Source organism: Phacochoerus africanus, chromosome 12, assembly GCF_016906955.1.
Source record: "Phacochoerus africanus isolate WHEZ1 chromosome 12, ROS_Pafr_v1, whole genome shotgun sequence".
Classification (NCBI taxonomy): domain Eukaryota; kingdom Metazoa; phylum Chordata; class Mammalia; order Artiodactyla; family Suidae; genus Phacochoerus; species Phacochoerus africanus.
The window spans coordinates 60573813-60594714 of record NC_062555.1 but is presented as its reverse complement, the minus strand read 5'-3'; the positions used below and the strand labels follow the sequence as shown (position 1 = coordinate 60594714).

Sequence of the window (20902 nt, the reverse complement as noted above, 5' to 3'; positions counted from 1 at the left end):
ATCTTTCTCATGGGAACTTATGGATAATAATTGTGTTCATGGAATGGCAGGCATGCGTTATTATAATTACCAAAGTTGGGCACTTTTACATGACTGAAGCCTCCATTTTATGAAATTACATGATTTTTTCCCTCTATCTATCATATCAGGGTAATAAAGTTAAGAACAGTTTTCGAAAGGACTTTAAAGGAATGTGAACTTTGTTTTGAGTCTTTTTTTCTTTTTTCTTTTGTCTTTTTAGGGCTGCACCCATGGCATATGGAAGTTCCCAGGCTAGGGGTCAAGTCAGAACTATAGCTGATGGCCTACGCCACAGCCACAGCCACAGCAATGGGGAATCCAAGCTGCATCTGCAACCTACACCACAGCTCACGGCAATGCCAGATCCTTAACCCAGTGAGCAAGGCCAGGGATTGAACTCAAGTCCTTGTGCATACGAGTCAGGTTCGTTAACCATTGAGCCATGATGGGAACTCTGAGTCTTTTTTTTTTTTTTTTCCTAGCAGCAGACTTTTAGGATCATTTTGCATGAATTACCTTGCACGTTATCTGTGTAGCCAACACATGGCATCAACGTGCAGAATTGTTGTTGAACTACTTATTGTTCAAGATGTGGACTTTGATTTCAAAGCTTCAAAGAGCTCTTCAGTCACTGGTGAAAAGTTGACATTTTTCCTTCGAATAGCTAGGAGGTAGGACAAACAGAACATGTGAAAGCCAGAAGCTACTCTTTCTTATCGCTATGAAATACTTTTATTGTTTTCAGTAAATTGGGAAATACAAACTATGAAGGGAATTTATGTGGATATTAATATTTTCTGAACTCTTATGTTTGAGTTACTGCCTGAAAGACATAATATCTCACTTTTAGGGCTTCACCGTTAAATACAGCAAGAAAGATAATGTGGAGCTTCTGTTTTCAATGTTTGCATGTTTATCTTTTTAAAAATGTTCTCCAACTCATCTAATATTCTTTTAAAAAATTCATAAAATTCGGTGCATGCCCACTGTGGCTCAGTGGGTAAGAACCTGATGTCTTTGTGAGACTGTGGGTTTGATCCCCGGCCTTGCTCTGTGGGTTAAGGATCTGGCATTGCCATGAGCTGCAGAGTTGGTCACAGATGTGGCTGGGATCTGGCATTGTTGTGGCTGTGGCGTAGGCTGGCAGCTATAGCTCCCATTTGACTCCTAGCCTGGGAACTTCCATATGCTGAAGGTGTGGCTGTAAAAAGAAAAAAAAATCATAAAAATTTAAAAAAGTGAATAGGGATGTCAGGAAAAACAGATGCGTGAAAGATAATTTGGCTCCAAAAATTAAGTTTATGAGGGCCAAGTTACACATTTGAATCTAAGTTTTTCAGCAACTGATGCAGAGAGACATGTGAGTCGTCATGTGGTTCAGATTCAAGGAAGTAAAAAGAAGAAAATGAAAAAAGCAAAAGCAGTTCTTCTGAGACTTCTCCCCTGAGCACATACTCCCCTGTGTGCACACAAGCCAGTGTAAATGTTCTTTCTCTGACTCAGTGCACACCTGTCACTTAACCTCCTCCACGCACCCCAATGCTGGGTGTGCAATAGGGACACTCTACACACATAACAATATATAGAATTCACTGAGGGATACTGGTAGCAATTCAGTGTTAAGTGTTACAGAGAGTGAGGAGTTCCCTTCGTGGCTCAGCAGTTAATGAGCCTGAGTAGGATCCATGAGGATGCAGGTTTGATCCCTGGCCTCGCTCAGTGGGTTAAGGATCCAGCATTGCTGTGAACTGTGGCATAGGCCGGCGGCTACAGCTCTGATTCCACCCTAGCCTGGAACCTCCGTAGGCCATGGGTGCAGCCCTGAAAAGACAGGAAAAAAAAAAAGGTGCTACATAAGAGAGTGATAACAATATACGATATATATAACATTATAGGTATATAGATAATACATAACATGTAATAATATATATTATAGAAATTATAGAAAACTCTGAGGTCCCTAAGAACACATAATTTCTTGTACATTTTATGACACAGAAAAGGTTCCCTGCCCCCCTCCCGTCTGTATGAAGATTTATAGACATTTATTTTAGCCCTGACGCTGGTAGCCCATTCATCCTTTCATTCGTCTCTTCGATACCTATTAACTGAATACCTACTAAAAACAGATATCCAGAATAAGTTCTGTGAGGAGTTCACACCGTGCATCATGATTTTGAGATCGTGACTTAGCTTCCTAAGTCACACTGCTAGTGTGACTCAGAGTGAGAGCTCTGGATGTGGCTATCTAAGTGCCTATCTAAAATCACAGCTGTAACTGTAACTTTGGGTCAGCGACTTACCTTTACCAATACCAAAATTGAACCATGGAAGGTTTCTTTGTCTATATTCAAGAATTCTTCTTCAAACCCTACAATGCCAATTCTGGTTTTTAAAAAAGTAAGTTGTATGTGAGTTCTGAGCTCCCATCCTATTGAATATGGATCCCATTGATATTTACTCTTAATACACTATTTAAAGAACTTCGCACCTGTAACTTAGTGACAGTTTGACAGCTTGAAATTTCTGTTGGGGCATGTGCATCTCTTGTACAACTAAGTTTAAAGCTGTGTTTTGCATATTTACAAGCTTGGAACATGCTGGAATTACAGCAGGGATCTAAAATTTAATTGTCGTTGAGGAACATACATCCTCCCTTTCTGGAAAATTTAATTAAACACATCCAACTGACTTCATATTTTTCACTTACCTGTCAAGGTCTGAGTGTGGGTAAGCCTGGCAGTAAAATCTAAAATGAAATGGACAATCAGAATGTTTTGATGAGGTGGTGGCAATTAAGCAGAGATTTACAAAGAAGGTTTACTACATTGCAACAGAGAATGCTTGATGTTTCAAACAATTTCTTTAAAGACCATTTAATAAATGTGGTCAACTTTCATCTCCACTGAAATTGGTATCAACAGTGAAACAAATGGGAAGCCTACATATGTAATAGCATCTGTCCATGAAACAAAAGCCCAGTGATAAAGGGGGCGGGACCCTAAGAATTTAAAATACAATGAAACTAAAAAGAAAGACATTTTGAATTCAAAGATAAAGCTAGAAAGACTTCGTTTCTGAGGCGCCTTATCTCTGATTGATACTGTGTTTTTCTTGGAAACATGCAACATTAGGACTCTCTATGGCATAATGAGAAGAAAAAGTTTCCATGTGTCTAAACTTGCTTTTGTGGGAGTTTTGTTCACATATTTTGTAGAGTGGATCCAACCACTTAGGAAATTAATTTTCATAGTGCCCAGTACTTAGTAAATGCTCAGTAAATTTTGGTTGAATAAATGGTGGTGCTGAATTCCACATTACAGCTACCACTATTGGCACCTAAAATAACCTTCCCTCTGTTTTCTCTACGACCTCATTAACGTGTCCTTGAGATTATGTCATCACCGATAGTGAGTAGGAAGCAAAATGATGAAGGCTCTCTAACTTCAAAAAGAAGTTTCTTTCTTGGATTGAATGATGGATGAACAGTATCATATGCTTTCCCCATGTTTTTGATCATGTTACAACAGAGAAGGAATGAATGAAAAGTATTCATTGTAGTTTTCTTTTACCTGAGACAATGATTTTCTGAGAAAACTTTTTCTTGGATTGAGACTTCAAGGAGAATGACAGTAATACGTGGCTTTGCAGTTTTTGAATCAGGTACAGAACCTGTATCTCCACAGACTCCTAAGAAGCCATGGAGAAGCGTCCTGAGAAATGTCCATGATGGTGTGGACAAATGTGTGTCCTCTGAATTGTCTGCACAGGATGTTGGTGTCCCATTTCTTTAGGCATCTCTATGGCGCATGTTAAATGTACCAGTTGATGTGACTGCTTGAGCCTTAAAGGGGAGCACAAAGGCTGGCAGAACATGTACTTAGCATTTTTTTGGGTCTGCGTGTTTGGAGGAGAGGAGAATTAAGATTATGCTTCATTCCCACATAGTTTGGGATGTTTTTATTTATTGAAGAGCTGCTAGAGACAGGTAAGTGAAATATTTATATCCTTCACACGTATTTTTCACCAGCTGCAGTTTTGGCACCGTTTGTCTCAGCATTCACGCCTCTCGGTTTTTACAAGAACAGCCTGGGATGGGGATTTGCAGAAGCAAGGTGAGCTAATCGGAGTCTCAGAACCTCAGTGGAGACAAGCAAAAATGGATCTCTTTGTGAGGACTGGAGAATCTACTCTGCCTTTTCAGGTGAGTACGTAAGAAATTAATAGGACTCAGCAGAAGCTTATGGAATGCTCATCTTTCTATAAACAATACAACACCTATGTCCCATAAATGTATCAGATATTAAGAAAGCAAGAATATTCACAATCCAGGGATGAGTGGAGAGGTTATCTTAATTAGGTGCTCAATATTTACTTGTGGAAGCATAGCAAAATTGGAGATAAGAATTGAGTGGGATGGGCGTTCCCATCGTGGTGCAGTGGAAACAAATCTGACTAGGAACCATGAGGTTGGGGGGTTCGATCCCTGGCCTCGCTCAGTGGGTTAAGGATCTGGCGTTGCTGAGAGCTGTGGTGTAGGTTGCAGATATGGGTCTGATCTGGCATTGCTATGGCTCTGGAGTAGGCTGGCAACTGTAACTCTGATTAGACCCCTAGCCTGGGACCCTCCATATGCCATGGGTACAGCCCTTAAAAAAAAAAAAAAGGAATTGAGTGGGGTGGCTGCGGAAAAAAAATTATTTCAAAAGAAAATACTTGTTTTCTAAGTGAGAATGGTGTATTCCATAGGTAAATGCAAACAAAATCTGGGCTGCACTCATAGTTCAATCCTATTGCCTCATTTCTGCTGCTCATTAATATTGAGGATTTTATCATACTTTTTTTTTTTCCTTGGGTAATGATGAAAGAAGGAAACTAGCTTATCACCTGGGTGCTCTAACTTCCACCCTTCTGGCATGACTCCTTTCTGGATGATGTTTGAAAAGAGCCAAGTTAGAAACTAGATTGGATGAGGGAATGTAGTGGAAAACTCTCTGTCTGCAGAGTCACATGGTCTGAGTTCTTTGCTCAACCCTTGGGTTGCTAAGTGACTGTAAATTACATCTTTGAGTTTCAGGTTTCCCAATCCTCGAAAACCAGAGTGGTAATAAAAGCAATACTTGAGGGCCATCTGAGTGTTAAAGAGAATGTGGCTGAAATGGTTAGCGCGAGTGAGAGGGTTGGGGTAGGATAATTTCAGGGGTGGTTGTGGGGGTCCCAGTGGGAGACCGTGGATGGAGAGGGGGCCCTGGGGAGCTTTGGGAGATCACTGTAGGTTGGTGATCGCTTGGGAGGGCCGTCAGAAAGAGGCAGGCTTGCTTAACTAGTGGAGGTGTGAGATACGGCCCAGGTTATTGGGTGGGGGATGGGATGAGGTCTGCCTTGAGGTTCAGACCAAGGGCAGGAGTTTAAGGACCGCCCTTCTGCTGATTTCAACAATCACCATGACAGCCCTAGTTTGACCTTATAGGGTCAAATACTCTCTTACTGGATACCAAGGAGAAGCTACTACTCTAAGAAAGAGGAAGAGGCAGTCTTTTCCCACCCCAATTTCCCTTGGACTGTAAAAATATAGCCCACCTAATCCTCGGGGCAGAGCCTCCTTGCTTGCCTGCTTGTGTCTCTCACAAGCATCTTAATCTATTTCTTGCCTATCACTTTGTCTCGCGCTGAATTCCTTCTGTGCTGAGGCACAAAGAACCTGAACCTCTGTAGGTCCAGACACCGGGTGAGTGATCCTAATTTAAAAGCCTTGGGTTCAAGTCCTGGCACATGGGTTCAAATGCCAACCTGGGTTTAGGCTGTGTTTGAGTCCTGGTGCATGGGTTCAAGTCCCAAGCTGGGTTTAGGCTGGGTTCAAGTTAGAGTGCTGTCAGCTTCACAAGTCCCGGTGCCCAACACACAATGAGGCCAAACTAACCGAAAGATCAGAGTTCTGGAGCAGAGAAAGGCTTGTTGCATGGCCAGGTGAGGAGAAAGGTGGCTCATGCCCCCCAAAATATTCTGAACTCTTTGAACCAAAATTGCCAAGCATTTTTAAAGGTGAAGTGTGGGAGGGGCATGGTTGGTTGTTTCAGACTTCTTGGTGCAGAAATCCTTTGTTGTGGATGTCGCCAGACGTCAGGTCACAATGTCCCTATGAACCTCCAACAAGATACGGTTCCACTTCAGAGACAAGCTAAAGCAGAGGATGTGGTGGGAAGGTCCTGCTCAGTTACATTGTGAGCGTGGGTTCTGGAGCCTGGGGAGGTTGCTTAATCCTTCCTTGCTGCTGATCCTTCCTCTATACATGGGGGCAGGGAAGTAAGATCGTTGTTGGGGTGTTAGGAGCCTCTGAAAATCAACATACGTCATGTGCTACTCATTTCTAAACCAACTGAAATAGACAGAAATCAAACAGACCGAAAGATTTTTGGACAAGATGCCTTTAGAATCTGTAGGCATATGTTTAAAATCATACTTCACCTCAGAATAAACAGCCTCACCCAGAGAACAACTGACCGCAAGAGAATAGAGGAATCGTACTTGGGGGAAACCTTTTATTTATCATGAAGGGTGGTGATCTGTCAGTGTTGGTTTATCAGTTGTACAAATGTACCACTCCCGCGAGGGATGCTAACGGAGAAGGCTGTGGAGGTATGGGGGCAGGAGGTGATCAGCAACTTCCGTACCTTCCCCTCAGTTGTGCATGAACCTTAAACTGTTCTGAAAGTCTTAGTTAAAAAAAATAAAATAAAACCCCAAACCCAGAATGTCCTTTAGACATGAGCCAGTTTGAACTGGCTTTTTGAGAAATATTAAGAGTTGAAACGCATGCCATTCTTTCCTGGGCTCATGAACCTGTCACTGGTATCGAAGAGTTTCGGCACAGTGTAGTGTTTTTTTGTTTTTTTCCTCTGTAGTATTTCTTCTTTGGGGGCTTTTGTTTTTGCCTTGCTTCGTTTTGCAGTATAAGTTGAGACTGCTCTTTATTATCTGGGGGCATGTTGACTAGTGTGTAGATTGAGCAGTGGTTTGATGGGATTTTATAATTTGGCAGCCACAGATTGGTGATGTTTTTTTTTTTAAACAGCCCTGCGCTGGTGTTCCCCTTTCTCGTCACGCTCCTCCACGGAGCATCAGTGCCAAATGTTGGCTTCTCCCTCTCCCTCCTGGGAGCTCCCAGACAGCACCAATCATCCTTTTCTTAGTTGTGCTGTCTTTGGAGGGGGGTGAATGGTCCTGGGTTCTTGCTAAGCCTCAGCCATGGTTAATTCAGCCTTGGGAAGGTAAGGGTTTTCATCTGCATCTCTGTTCCTTCTTATGTAATCCTGTTACATAAGAAGTATGGCTGAAGTAAGGCTTGTTTTAGAAACTACAGTCAAGTAAAAGAGAACTCTCTTCTCAGATTTCATCTTTCAGAAGGCTGCTCCCAAGGCATATGAAGATTCCCCCAGGCTAGGGGTCAGATTGATTGGAGCTGTAGCTGCCAGCCTATGCCACAGCCCCAGCAACACCAGATCTGAGCCTCTGTCTGCAACTTGCACCACAGCTCTCGGCAGCACTGCATCCTTAATCCACTGAGTGAGGCCAGGGATCAAACCTACATCCTCACGGTTGCTAGTTAGATCGGTTTCTGCTGAGCCCAATGGAAACTCCTAAGTCAAATAGTTAATAGTATTTTTTTTTCCAGTCTCTTTTAACTTGGCTTGCTCATCTTATACATTCAGCTTTTTACACAAATATATTCATTTAATCTACAATTTCTTTCTTTCCAAAATGCTCACCTTAGTTTTAAGAACTAGAGGTGATACTTTTTCTGAATACTATCTATTGATTTCAAGTTGATATACTGTCTTTGAGTTTGCTACTAAAACATAAGTGTGCCATATTTTATTTTAAAATTTTTATTTAAACAATTTTTTGGGACCACGTCCACGGCATGCAGAGGTTCCAAGGCTTTGGGATCAAACCTGAGCCACAGCACTGACGGCGCCAGATGTGTAACATCTAGGCCACCAGGGAATTCCTAACTGTGTCCTATTTTAGATTTCATGTTAAAATCACCCTTTTGTGAAAATTTCCACAATGATTGATACCATGTTCACTCTTCCTCAGAGTGAATGCTATAAATCAATAACAATTTCCTAACCTTATTTCAAGATTCAGTGAAGGGTGAGATTGATGATGCAAACCAAAAGCCGGTCTAGTCTCTGTAATGCTGCTCTGTCCTCGGCCTTCCTATTCTAGGGCTTCATTAAATCTTATTTAGCTCTGTTCTTTGGCATTTGCTAAAGACCAGTTATTTCTTTATTTCATTGTGGTGATGTACACAGCACAATCATTCAAGGCTCAGATTACACATTTTTCTTACTAGATAAGTGACTTTCAACCAGTAACTACAATGTTCTAAGCTTCTGTTTCCGTGGCTTTAAAGTGTGGAGAAAAACAGCACCATCGTCACAGGGTTAAAACAAGTGAACACAGCTGGTATGTAGGAAGCTCTAAATAAAATATGCTGTTGATCTTATTAGTACTGCCATCGTTCTTCAAGATAGAATATGGTCCAACTTTTCTTTACTTCTTTGTACTATATTCTTAGTGTCTCCCTTTCCTCTTAGATTCATACTCATTCTTTTTATTCTTTTTTTTAAAAACAAGATATCAGAGAGCCAAAATTTAAATATGCTAGATGAGTATTTCTCTGGAAAAACTTCTCTCAGTTTTACAGATGTAAAAAAATAATCACTTGATTATAAACAATATTTACAAGCTTCTGTGGTTCCTGAAAGCAAAAGCAAGAAATGATTCTGCCCACTCAGGGAGTAATACAACATCATGGAATAAAACAAAAATCAGCAAGATCCTGACAGTTTTAGAAGGGGAAGATGTCTTCATATAATTTGAAATTTTAATTCTCAAATTACCTCGAGAATCTTATAAAATGAGGTTTCCACTTTTCCTTTATCTATTGTTAAAACATTTTTTCTGAGCAATCCTCTTGTACTTATGGTTATTAATTGATATTGCAGTTCCCAAAGGGAACTGCCTTTGGTGACAAATCGAAAGATCAGCTTGGTTAAAGCAAGTAATACAAGATAGGAACAGTGAAGATAATTCTGGAATAACCAGGTGATATTATTTAAAGATATAAGATGTATTTTTTAAAACATTTTCTTCTGTTTAAAGCTGGAGGATTTAAATTATCAGACAAATTATAATTGTTCACCACACAGCCCTGAATTTAATTACGAAGACCTAAGGATGCAGAAGTATAGATCACCTAGTATTGTCTTTATTTTGCTCTGTCAGTTGTTTTATATGTACATTTTAATATGAATATCCAGAAGAGTGGGAAGTTCCCGTTGTGGCTTAGGGGGTAAAGAACCTGACATAGTGTCTATGAGAATACAGGTTCAATCTTTGGCCTCGCTCAGTGGGTTAAGGATCTGCAAGCTGTGGTGTAGATCACAGATGCAGCTTGCATCTGATATTGCTTTTGCTGTGGTATAGGCCTGTAGCTGCAGCTCTGATTCAGCCCCTAGCCTGTGAACTTCCATATGCCGTAGGTGTGGCCATCAAAAGAAAAAAGAAATAAAAGAGCCTAGTGGTTTTCTGCAGACAAAATAATGTATTTTGAAGACTTGTCCTGTACGTCAGCTCATCCCAAGGCACACCCATTTTATTCAGGGAATAGGAGTGTTTATCTTTCCAGGGACACAGAAGTGCCCCAAACATTCCATCTTCTGTCCAGCTTTTCTTTGGGCAATGCAGTCCTTCAAATAGGGTGGTCAAGAACTGTCTAACAAGTTTGAAGAATTCAACATCCGTATTTTAATTGATGTCAATATAGGAAATATCACAATAATGAATAAAATAAAAATTCTTTCCAAATTAAAGCTGCCCAAATAAATTACAATAACTTAGTGACGTTAAACATAATTTATTTCTCAATTACAATGCTTGTATACATTGCATCAAAATCCTTCTTTAAAATCTATTATTATTTTCTGCCTCTTGGCTAAGACACTACAGAAATCATCTGTAGTCAGAATTTTTTTAAATCATTAAATTTATACACATCTCATTATAAAATATGAAAGATTTCAGATAAAGTAGTATTTCCTCCTAACCATCCTTACCTTGCATGATAGTCTTTATGGTAAACTATAGATAACTGTGGCTGTCTTAGGTCACCATAAACATCGGTTCGTTTTCACTTCTAGACCCTTTTCATTGATTTAATATGTATAGATGTACTACATATATCTAGAAATCTAAACTGCTGTGTATTTTTAGCCTAAGTAGTACCATACTATAATTTTTTCTGTATTTTTTTTTTTTTGCTCAGAAACTCATGTTGAAGGTCTTTCCATATTAGTATATAGAAATATTTTTTTAAGTAGCTTAGTAGTCTGTGGTGTACCACTTTTTTTTTGGATGCACATCTAAGTTGGTCCTGTTCATTTATTACCGAAACCAGCATTGAACTAAACGTTCCTACCCAGGCAGGTCTTCATATGTGTGCTTATGAGTGTATCCCTAGGTTACAGGCTGAGAAGTGGGCTTAATTTTTGGGGTCTGTGCTATTTATCTTTTTAATAGATGCCATCAAATGGCTCTCTAGGTGGGTTGCACGAATTGATGCAGTCAATCCTATCCATCTATTAGTCAATTAATTTGTTGTTCTCTTAACATATATTTAAGCAATAATTCATTGAGGCCAAAAAAAAAAAAATCCCATACTCCTAACATAGAGGAGGAAATAGTTTTTCTCGACCCTCTTATGGTCCCTGTCATAAACTGATAAAGCAACTTAACATAAGAAAAACATATGAAATTATTTAATGTTAGTTTTGCCTGATAGGGGAACCTTCATAAGGAAATGAAGATCTGAAAAAATAGTTAAACCTTATATTAGGTTTGATGAAAAGTAGGTAATTTCAGAGAGATATGTTAGGGCAGAGAGTATGAGCCAAGTGCAGTGAACTGGCAGAAACTTAGCTAGGCCTGTTTGTTCAGTTTCTCCTCTGTGTCTTTTTTGTCCTTAGAAAGAAGGATTTTCTGGGTATAGAGAGGGCATCTCTCACAGGAGGGTTTAATGGGCAAAGATCAAAAATCCATCCTGCACATGCCATTTCTCAAATTCCTTTGGCTTGAAATATCCAATATGCCACATAGGTTCCCGATTTGGGGATATGTTCTGAACCCCATCATCCTTCAACACTCAAAGTTTTGTAAATATGCATTACACCTTCACATCTCCTTGCTTTGCTTTGTTCCCAGTTTCTCAAACTAACATAATCTTAGGCAGCAATTAAAATTTAAGTTTAATATCCTTCTTTACTAAATCTTTTGTTTTTTCAAATTCTGTCTTACATTCTTGGCAAAAGTAATGAAGTGCCTTTCTTTGATTCTCTTAGTATCTCATACGTATCTATCATATAGCACTTCTGGTGTAGTTTAGTTGTTAATACATCATACCAAGTAAATCGTAAGACTTGCGAGCAGAGATCCTCCCTGATAACATTTACTAGCTGAGTCCTGGGCTAGTGGTCCTGTCAGGCATCCTTAAGACTTTGGCTATGATTTTTTTTCTTTTTTTCTTTTTTTAATATGGTGGAGTAACAACATAATGATGTGAATGATTAAGAAGAAAGAAAACAAATTATATCAGTCATTATTCAGAGTGTTAGATTAAATTAGATGCCTCCAAGTGCTTTAGCATATGAATGTTATTAACCACTATGTGGTAACTTAACCTCATTAAGTAGGTTTCTGTGTGTGTGTGTGTGTGTGTGTGTGTGTGTGTGTGTACATATATATGTGTGTATATATATAAAATATATATGTAAGTATTTAAATATTCTGATATGCAAATGAATCATTGCTTCCAGTAGACCCATTATAAATGAATTCATATCTCAATTAAATTGAGTTGTAAACCACACAGTTGATTACCCCAAAGAACTCATTTTAAATGCATATGACTCTTAATGGTTCCAATGGGAAGACAGCCCTTCAGTAATGATGAATGTTACAACTTGTAATTGAAACAAGGTTACCCAAGATATTAAGGTTACATAAGGTGCTGTCAAAGCTGTTATGACTGTATAAATTCCTAATTTGAATGTTCTGGTCAAAACAATTTTCTAAAATTAGCCTTGGAAGGTGAGAACAGATGCAAATGAGCTTCTCTGCACAAAGAAATATGATTGTAATACATTTTCTTTTGTTAAAAATTGATTAAAGAAGACTTTATGTGGTACAAACAAGGTTTGGTCAACACTTCATGGAGAGGACTTCCTCTCTCTGGGGAACTGCAAAATGAGGTGGAAGGCAGGAAGCTTTGTAGGATAAAGAATAAAGAGGAAGAGAAAAAATGTCACATTGGCTGGGGCCACCTAGTCAGCCTTGTTTGGGTGAGAAGGAACAAAGAAATATAGATAGAACCCTGTGATGATCAATTGGCTGAGTATATTGCATTTCCGGTTAAGGGGAACATTTATAGGGGCATGAAAGTGATCTAAATTTTGATTTGCTGTCATGGCACCCAAGGTACTAATGGCTCCATCTTGGGCCTAGGAAGTTATTTCAACACTTTAAGAGTTGATTTCGTAATAATTTATCCTTCTATAATTATAGTTAATTTTAGAAGCTGCTGTTTTATCATCAAATGCTACTGTTGCTCTAGATGACATCAGTATATCCCAGGAATGTGAAATTTCATATAAGACACTTCCAGCTACTAGCATAGAAAGCAAAGGTAAGTTTTTTTTTTTTTTTGGTAGTTATTGAAATTTTAAACATTGAAATAATTACTTTTTCTTGATATCAAAATGTAAGATATATTTTACTCCTTCAACAACATAGTTCCTAATACCTAATACCAGGAAGTGGATTATATCACTTGTCCTTGAAAACAAGAACATATTTTTTTTTAAAAAGGGAAAAATAGAACATATCGCTGTCTAGGCCTTAGCTTCTCTTCTAATAATATAATGCACTTGTGGCTAAAATTGTCACATACAGATTTTTTAATTATAGATGTTATGAAAGAATTTTTAAATATTTTGCATGTTTTAAAAATACTTCTATAAAAATTCAATTGCATTTTTAATTTGTTGGGCACTTCAAGTGAATATGTAATTAAATTCAGTTTTCAGAATCACCCAGGAGTTTAAAAAAATTATTGTGTTTGGAAAAGTGACTAAAGGCCAATGAAAATGTTCAAAATGACCCTAAAATTCTGTGTTTAAATTCAAAACATAATATTTTCAATAAACAGATGGGGTTTTACTAATTCTTTGACTAAATATTTTGTAGAGAATTTCAGTTGAGACAGGTATGTTGTCATAAAAAAATGGGTCCCAAATAATTGAATAGACATTTTTGAAAATCTAACCATTGTTTATGTTCTGAGATTGCATTGAAATGATACACAGTGTTCCTACAGGTTCTTTGTTATTTTAACCCTATTTGATATTTCTAACCCCCCAACCCTGACGTCTCAAATAACAAATAGAAATAAATATTTAAAATGTTGCCTCAAAACTGTCACATTTCATTTTTCTTAATCTCTGTATATGAGAAATAATTGCATGTTGAAATCATGCATTCTGAAGTTCTGTTTCCTTAAGCAAAGTATTTAGTGAGAGGCAAACTTGCATTCTTTTTTTTTTGTCTTTTTGCCTTTTCTGGGCCACTTCCGTGGCATATGGAGGCTTCCTTGCTAGGGGTCTAATCCGAGCTGTAGCCGCTGGCCTACGCCACAGCCACAGCAACGCGGGATCCGAACCACAGCTCCCGGCAAGCACGGATCCTTAACCCACTGAGCAAGGCCAGGGACCGAACCCGCAAACTCATGGTTCCTAGTCGGATTCGTTAACCACCCCGCCACGACAGGAACTCCCAAACTTGCATTCTTAATAGGATCTATATGCACTGATCAAGAGTGACTTAAGATAAACAGTTCTGGATTGAGACCTGAGTTAAAGAACTTTTAAGTAAAGGTCCTTTATTAAAGATATTTTTCATTGGTGAGGCTGTATATTCTATGTGCTAATATTCTATTGTGTTAACATGCACTTATATTATTTAGAATGTGAGTCCTGAATCTATAATAAACCTTTCTAAGCTGTGTGTGTGTGTGGTTTTGATAAATATTAAAGAATACAAAGCAGCAGATTTTATGAGTTTTGGAGAGTTAACCAGAATTACCTTATTCTGTTATTTAATGAAACATTTTTCTTCTCCTACGCAAAAACTGCATCACCAGAATTGAAATAGGATGACGGCATTAGAGTTGACGTTGAAGAGAATGTATCTGGAAGCAGAAGTGTGGTTAAATGTTTGAAATTATCACTAAAATTAACCTTAGCAGAAGTCTCTGAGAATAGTTGATTTTACTTCCAGAGAATTCTTTTCATAAATTAGCTCAAGAGTTATTTATGTGTGCTTCTGTCTGAACACAGCTTCCATTGGTTAGAGCATGGTTCTCGTTAGGTTAAAATTATATGAATTATTCCTAGAAGGCTAATAATTTTACACAACGAAAAGTCTTACTGTTTTTGTACATTGACCCAATAGGCAATTATGGGATTTCCTTTGTGGAGCTTAGTATTACCACTGGGCAAGAGTTTGGGGATGGGATTGGAAGGGGAGTTTAAAAAAAAAAAAAGTACCACATGTGGCTGAGAGTGAATTACATTATATTTGTGGGACAGAATACCCAGAGAGTTACTGAGACCCTGTGCTTGAATTAAAACCCGTAAAGGTCTCCCATCTTTAGCATGTTTAAAAACTAGTGGTCATGCAACAATCATGCATTCCATGTATTTGTTGGAGGAGAAGAAGATGTGTTATTCTCTCCATCTCTTAATTTTGAAGCTGGATTTGTGCCACATGAAGGTGCAGGCTCTCTTTTATCCAGTAAGGGCTGTGATTTTACATCTGACTGCCTGGATGGAGCGGATGGAGCAGATGGAGTCAGCTGTGGTGAGTGAAAATATGGACTCAGCTACTCTATGCTTTTTGATTGGAGAATTTAGTCGATTTACATGTAAAGTAATTATGGTCGGTACTTATTGCCTTCATGTTGTTTTCTGGCTATTTTGTAGTTCCTCTCTACCTTTTATTTTCTTTTGCTCTTCCCCTTTTTGACTTGATGATTTTCTGTAGTGGTATGCTTAGTTCCTTTATCTTTTGTGTATCCGCTATAGGTTTTTGCTTTGTGGTTGCCATGCAGCTTACATGTAACAACTTACATATGTTAATAGTCTTTTTTAAATTGATAACAACTTAAGTTTGAATGCATTTTTTTTTTTCTATTTAGGGCTGCACCCTGGCATATGGAGGTTCCCAGGCTAGGGGTCAAATCGCAGCTACAGCTGCTGGCCTACGCCACAGCTGTAGCAACGCCTGATCCAAGCCACGTCTATAACCTACACTATAGCTCACAGCAACGCTGGATCCTTGACCCACTGAGCAAGGCCAGGGATCGAACCTGCCTCCTCATGGATCCTAGTTGGGTTTGTTAACTGCTGAGCCACAACGGAAACTCCTGAATGCACTGAAGCTCTGTATTTTCACTCTTCTCAACTCTCCGCCCCCATGGTCTTCATTAAATTGAGAATGATACTTACCAGACATGAAAAGTTACTTTCATGATTGGTTTGAACAAGAGGAAACTTGAAGCCAGTGAAAAAGATTTCACTATAAAGGAGAAATCATGTTCTTAAGATATCAAATGGTAATGTAGTTTTACTGTCTAAAGATTTTAAAAGATTAGTCATTAATAATAAAAAATCCTTAATCTTTTCCCTTTAGTAATTATTTTGTTGATCATATTACATTTCATAAATTTGAAATGCACTAAATTGCCTTTACTTCCTATAGTGTGCTTCAGGGACTTAAAAGATTGTTATATAGACATGAAAAGATGACGGAGATAGCTCTCTGGCTGTGGACCCATGATCGTGGTGAACTGAGTTAAAAAAAAAAACAGCAAATGAACTCCAGATCTCTAGAGTCTTTACTGTCATTTCTTTGCATGCTTTTTTTCCCACAGAGCTAATTTTATTTTGGGAATCTGTTTATTCATAGAAATGCTAACTCTTCATCCCATTTTTATGAATCCATACATTAAAGATTCTGGCAGCGAGTTGAGGTGAGGTAAAGGCACAGTGACACATTTATACGGATAAAAGCAGGAGTCTTTTGTCTTCTTTGCAGCAAAAAGGAGAGAAGGAAACATAGGATTTTAGGCTGAGAGTCTAGCATTGAACTAACTTACTGGTCAATTTCCCCATAGAAAACTTAATTGCTTGAAATATGGGTTTTCTGTAAGAAGATAGCCTGAGGGTGCTATCCTGATGGCACCCTCAAGATATCTACTCATAAACATAAATCCTTCTTAAAAGGAACATTAGTATATTAGAGTTTCAAATATTCATATTTTAATGTGATTTATTCTAATTTTCTCATTACCAAAACCATCTATAACACAATTTTAATTATTCTTCAAGATAAGACTGATTGTGGCATACCGCAAAAGAGTTGTTAAACTTATTGTGAGTTTAGGTTCTCGCTGCCTCTGAATTATCTTTAAACATTTTAGAAAAAAATCAGATTTAAGCTTTAACACATTTTGGTAAAAGAAAGAAATGATTTATCTGATCAAAAAAATGTTGGAGGAATTCCCCTTGTAGCTCAGTGGTGATGAACCCAACTAATATCCATGAGGATGCGGGTTTGATTCCTAGACTCGCTCAGTGGGTTAAGAATCCGGCATTGACGTGAGCTGTGGTATAGGTCGCAGACACACCTAGGACCTTGCATGTTGCAGTGGCTGTGGCATTCGACTCCTAGTTGGGAACTTCCATATGCCGCATGTGTGGCCCTTAAAAAAAAAAAAAAAATTGATGTGTAGAAATTATGACATTTTGTAGAATTTTGATAACCTTGAATGATTTGAGTGTTTCTGAATTTATTTATAATATAAAACTACACTTAAATTGTAGCCTAGGGGTAGAGCGTTTCAGGGAGCCTGCTTGCCTGCCGCCTTTCCCTCCTTCCCTCATTTCTTTCCCTCCCTCCTTCCCCCTCTCCTTCCTTCCTTCCATCCTTTCACTGTTAAAGATACCACATCCTAACTGTGCTGTTACATTAAGTTTCTCCAGTATTCATTCATGGTAACTAAAGAATTGAAGCACCTATACAGCTGGGTGGATACACCATCTCTCAGGAGAACTTCCTTTAGCCTTCAGATCCACGCAGGGTGGGCTGCTGTTACACAGGGACTTTGAGCATGGCAGAATTACAACATTTCAGAAAAGTTCATGCTGGAATGATTTCATACCTGGACTTAAGCTGTCATTTATGAACAACTTTGACACATAATCTCTGTTTCCATTTAAGAGAATGTTTAAAGATGTCTCAGCTCTCAGGCCCAATCTGGCATTAGTAGGTCAAACCCTAACAGGATTTGAGGTCCTGAGCAGAGTCAAAGCCAGGTGTGTTCAAACAGTCCCAGTGCTTCCCAAAGCCCATTTCTCCTGCACAGGTTGCAATCAGTATGCCGTGGTCGTCATTTTAAAGGATGTCTTTTTATCTTTCTTAGCTTAAAAGTGTTATTCTGAATTATTTCTTTAGGATAGATTTTTTTACAAGTTGTTTTAATTTAAGTGGTTATTTAATGACACTCAGTGCATTTAGCCTTTTTTTTTTTTTTTGGTCTTTTCTAGGGCTGCACCCATGGCACGTAAAATTCCCAGGCTAGGGTCAGATTGAAGCTGCAGCTGCCATACTACACCACAGCCACAGCAATGCCGGATTCAAGGTGCATCAGCAACCTACACTGCACCTTGAAGCAATGCCAGATCTTTAACTGACTGAGCAAAACCAGGGATTGAACCCGCAACCTCATGGATACTAATCAGGTTCTTAACTCACTGAGCCACAATGGGAATTCCCTAGCCGAATTTTTTGGGGTGTGTTCGTACCAAAGGTTATTATATTAATCAACAGTCATCTCAGCGATGTAGAGAGGTTCCAGTTTTGCTGTGCTTGAAGTTCATTTTGAAAATTCCTTTTACTTCTTTCATGGTCAGGAAGATACTATTCAGAAGTTCTGATTTTTGTGAATAAATATTTATTTTTCTCACAGACTAAAATATATGATAATACTTTACAGAGAACTTGCGTTTGTTCAGAAAAGTAATTTATAAACCTCAAAATGAAGATTTCTTTCGCCAGATAGTTTCAGTGATATTTTTTTCCCATGTCCACACTGGATAAGAAGGATATATATGTATATCCTTTATTTTATATATTATATATTAATTTGTTTTAACGTACGCTATGTAATGTAAATGAGAAAGCCACAAAATTTTTAAACAGTTCTGTATGTTGTAAAAGTATTTTAATATTCCCAAACAACGCATTCCGAGCACCACAATTTATTTCTGTCTAAAAATTGTTTAGTCTGAGATGCATAAGCCTTTTTCCTAAAAATAGATTTATACAATTTCTCATTTTCTACTTCTCTCTCTGTTCACAGGAAAAACTACATACATCAATACTTAGTATTTGACTTCAATAAAATCTAAGCAAAGACAGATTGAGCAGTATAGGAAAAGGAGTGATTTATTATTTTTCTGATTTGCTTTTTTCAAGCTTAAATACTGGTTGTATATTTTCCCCAATTGTATTTTAGCAACTTTATCTGCTAAATATACAAATATATGCATTAAACACTGGCATTTCCACAGCTGAGAGTAAAGTAGAAGCCTAGTGATTTGATGTGTGATGCTTTAGAAGCCATCTCCATGTATTTTTAGTAATGTGTTACCGTCCAAGAGTAATTGTTGTATTCCTCATTGAGACTTAAAAGTTTGTTTCATCACATAAATGCATTGGGAAGAAGCTTGGATTTTCTGTGGCTATGTTTCCTCTTCTCTGTTTTTATTGAGCAAGTCTGTGTGTTTATGTTTGTGTGTGCATGTGAGTGAGAGAGCTCTAACTAGGACTGTGTTTTGCTGCCTATTTTGTGAAAACCAATTTTTTTTTTTTTTTGTCTTTTCTAGGCCCGCACTCTCAGCATACGGAGGTTCCCAGGACAGGGGTCTAATCAGAGCTGTAGCCGCCAGCCTACGCCAGAGCCACAGCAACTCGGGATCAGAGCTGCATCTGTGACCTACACCACAGCTCCTGGCAACGCCGGATCCTCAACCCACTGAGAGAGGCCAGGGATCGAACCTGCAGCCTCATGGTTCCTAGTCAGATTCGTTAACCACTGTGCCATGATGGGAACACCCCAAAATGTTTTTGAGAAGATATTTTTTTTGGCGAGATTGAACATATTTAAAGTTAATTATAGAACTAAAGGTTTCCTAAAAATGCACCTCTCTATATAACCACAGATTGTTTTTATTTTAATAAAAGATGGGAGACTAAGCTACTATTTTCTATTTTCTATCTTAGACTGTTTTCTATAGGCCAGCGGGGAGGGAAATGTGTCTCAAAATAAACCTAAATTTACTAATTATTTTTAACAACTTACTTCTCCACTAAATGCACATCAGTGTATAAATTCTCCCATCCAAGTACTAACCAGACCTGACCCTGCTTAGCTTCCGAGATCAGATGAGATCGGGCGTGTTCAGGGTGGTATGGCCCTAGACTAGTGTGTAAGTTCTCATGGAAAGAAGACTGCTATTTTTTCTTGGCAAATTGGATTCTCTTTCTCTTCTTCATATTATCCTCAAGTTACCCTTTCAACACTATTTTCCAGTATTAAAACAAGAACAACAGCAACAACAAAAACAACAACAAAAAACAACCCTCCCTAGGCAGAGGTAATTGTAAAAGTTTGGAATGGGAAGTTATTTCGGGTGATGGTGTATCTCTGTGACATAAAACTAAAAAGTGGAGAAAAAGTGCATTCCTTCTCATTTGTGGAACCATTGATCACTGAAGGGGAAAAAAAAATGAAAAAATATTCCTGTATACAAGTAAAATCTGTTAAACAACCCATGACATTTTGATCAATTGTTGCTGTAGATAATTATGTTGTTAGAGAAATTCAGGACAGTAGAGACAGTATCATAAAATAGGTAGTAAAGAAGATAAGTTTTTTCAGTTGAAAATTCTCTTGAGACTAAAAATCTATGGATTTAATAAGAAAGTCTTTCTATGATTATTTAAGATTAAATTTTAATAAATTACATTATTAAGGAGTATCTCTGGAGAGGTTTTTGTGTGTCATTTGAGCTCACTTGGGTTTTATTTTTCAGCAAGATCATTGTTCTTCACTCTGAAAATTATAAGCTAGAAGAATAAGTGACAGTGTCTTTTGCTTGTACACACAGAGCAATTCAGTCTTTCTCTTTTCTCTCGCATCTGCTACTGTTCTCTCTCTCGTTTCTGTTTTCAGGTTAGTGATGTTTAGGATGAGAAGTGTAAGGAGAGACTTCGTGATCCTCTCCTATTCAAACCATGTTTTCTTAGCAATTCTTGTCTCCTTGCCTTGCAGGTCTTGACTGCTCTGGATAGTGAAATTTACATTTCCTTCCAGTGTTGATGTATCCAGTTGGGATATAGTTTAAAGATACCTGAAAGATTGTATAATAATAATGTAAAATACTGCCCCGCACTTACGGAGCACTTATTTTGTACCTGACATTGTTTGAAAAGTATTTCTGTGTATTCACTGATTTATAGCTGAGAAAAGTTAGGCACACAGAGAATGGATATCAGGGCAGTAGACGGCTGAGATTCATTTCACCGACTGCGCCTTCCAGGGTGATTACATCTATAAAATTCTCAAAGATTGTAAACCTCTTCATCTCCGTCACTGTTTCCAAGAAAGGCTTTCAAATAGGCTAGTATTTCCTAATTTCTG

General features: G+C 38.2%; 1 protein-coding gene across 1 annotated transcript in view; it reads left to right on the top strand.

Moving 5' to 3' along the window:
* The window catches only part of MALRD1 (MAM and LDL receptor class A domain containing 1), a 600618-nt gene that overhangs the window by 89107 nt on the left and 490609 nt on the right, over positions 1 to 20902 (top strand). Inside the window, exons 13-15 of the mRNA XM_047755391.1 lie at positions 4052 to 4225; positions 12646 to 12766; positions 14890 to 14997. Of these exons, the coding sequence (XP_047611347.1) occupies positions 4052 to 4225; positions 12646 to 12766; positions 14890 to 14997 (403 nt within the window). The remainder of the gene's footprint in view (positions 1 to 4051; positions 4226 to 12645; positions 12767 to 14889; positions 14998 to 20902) is intronic.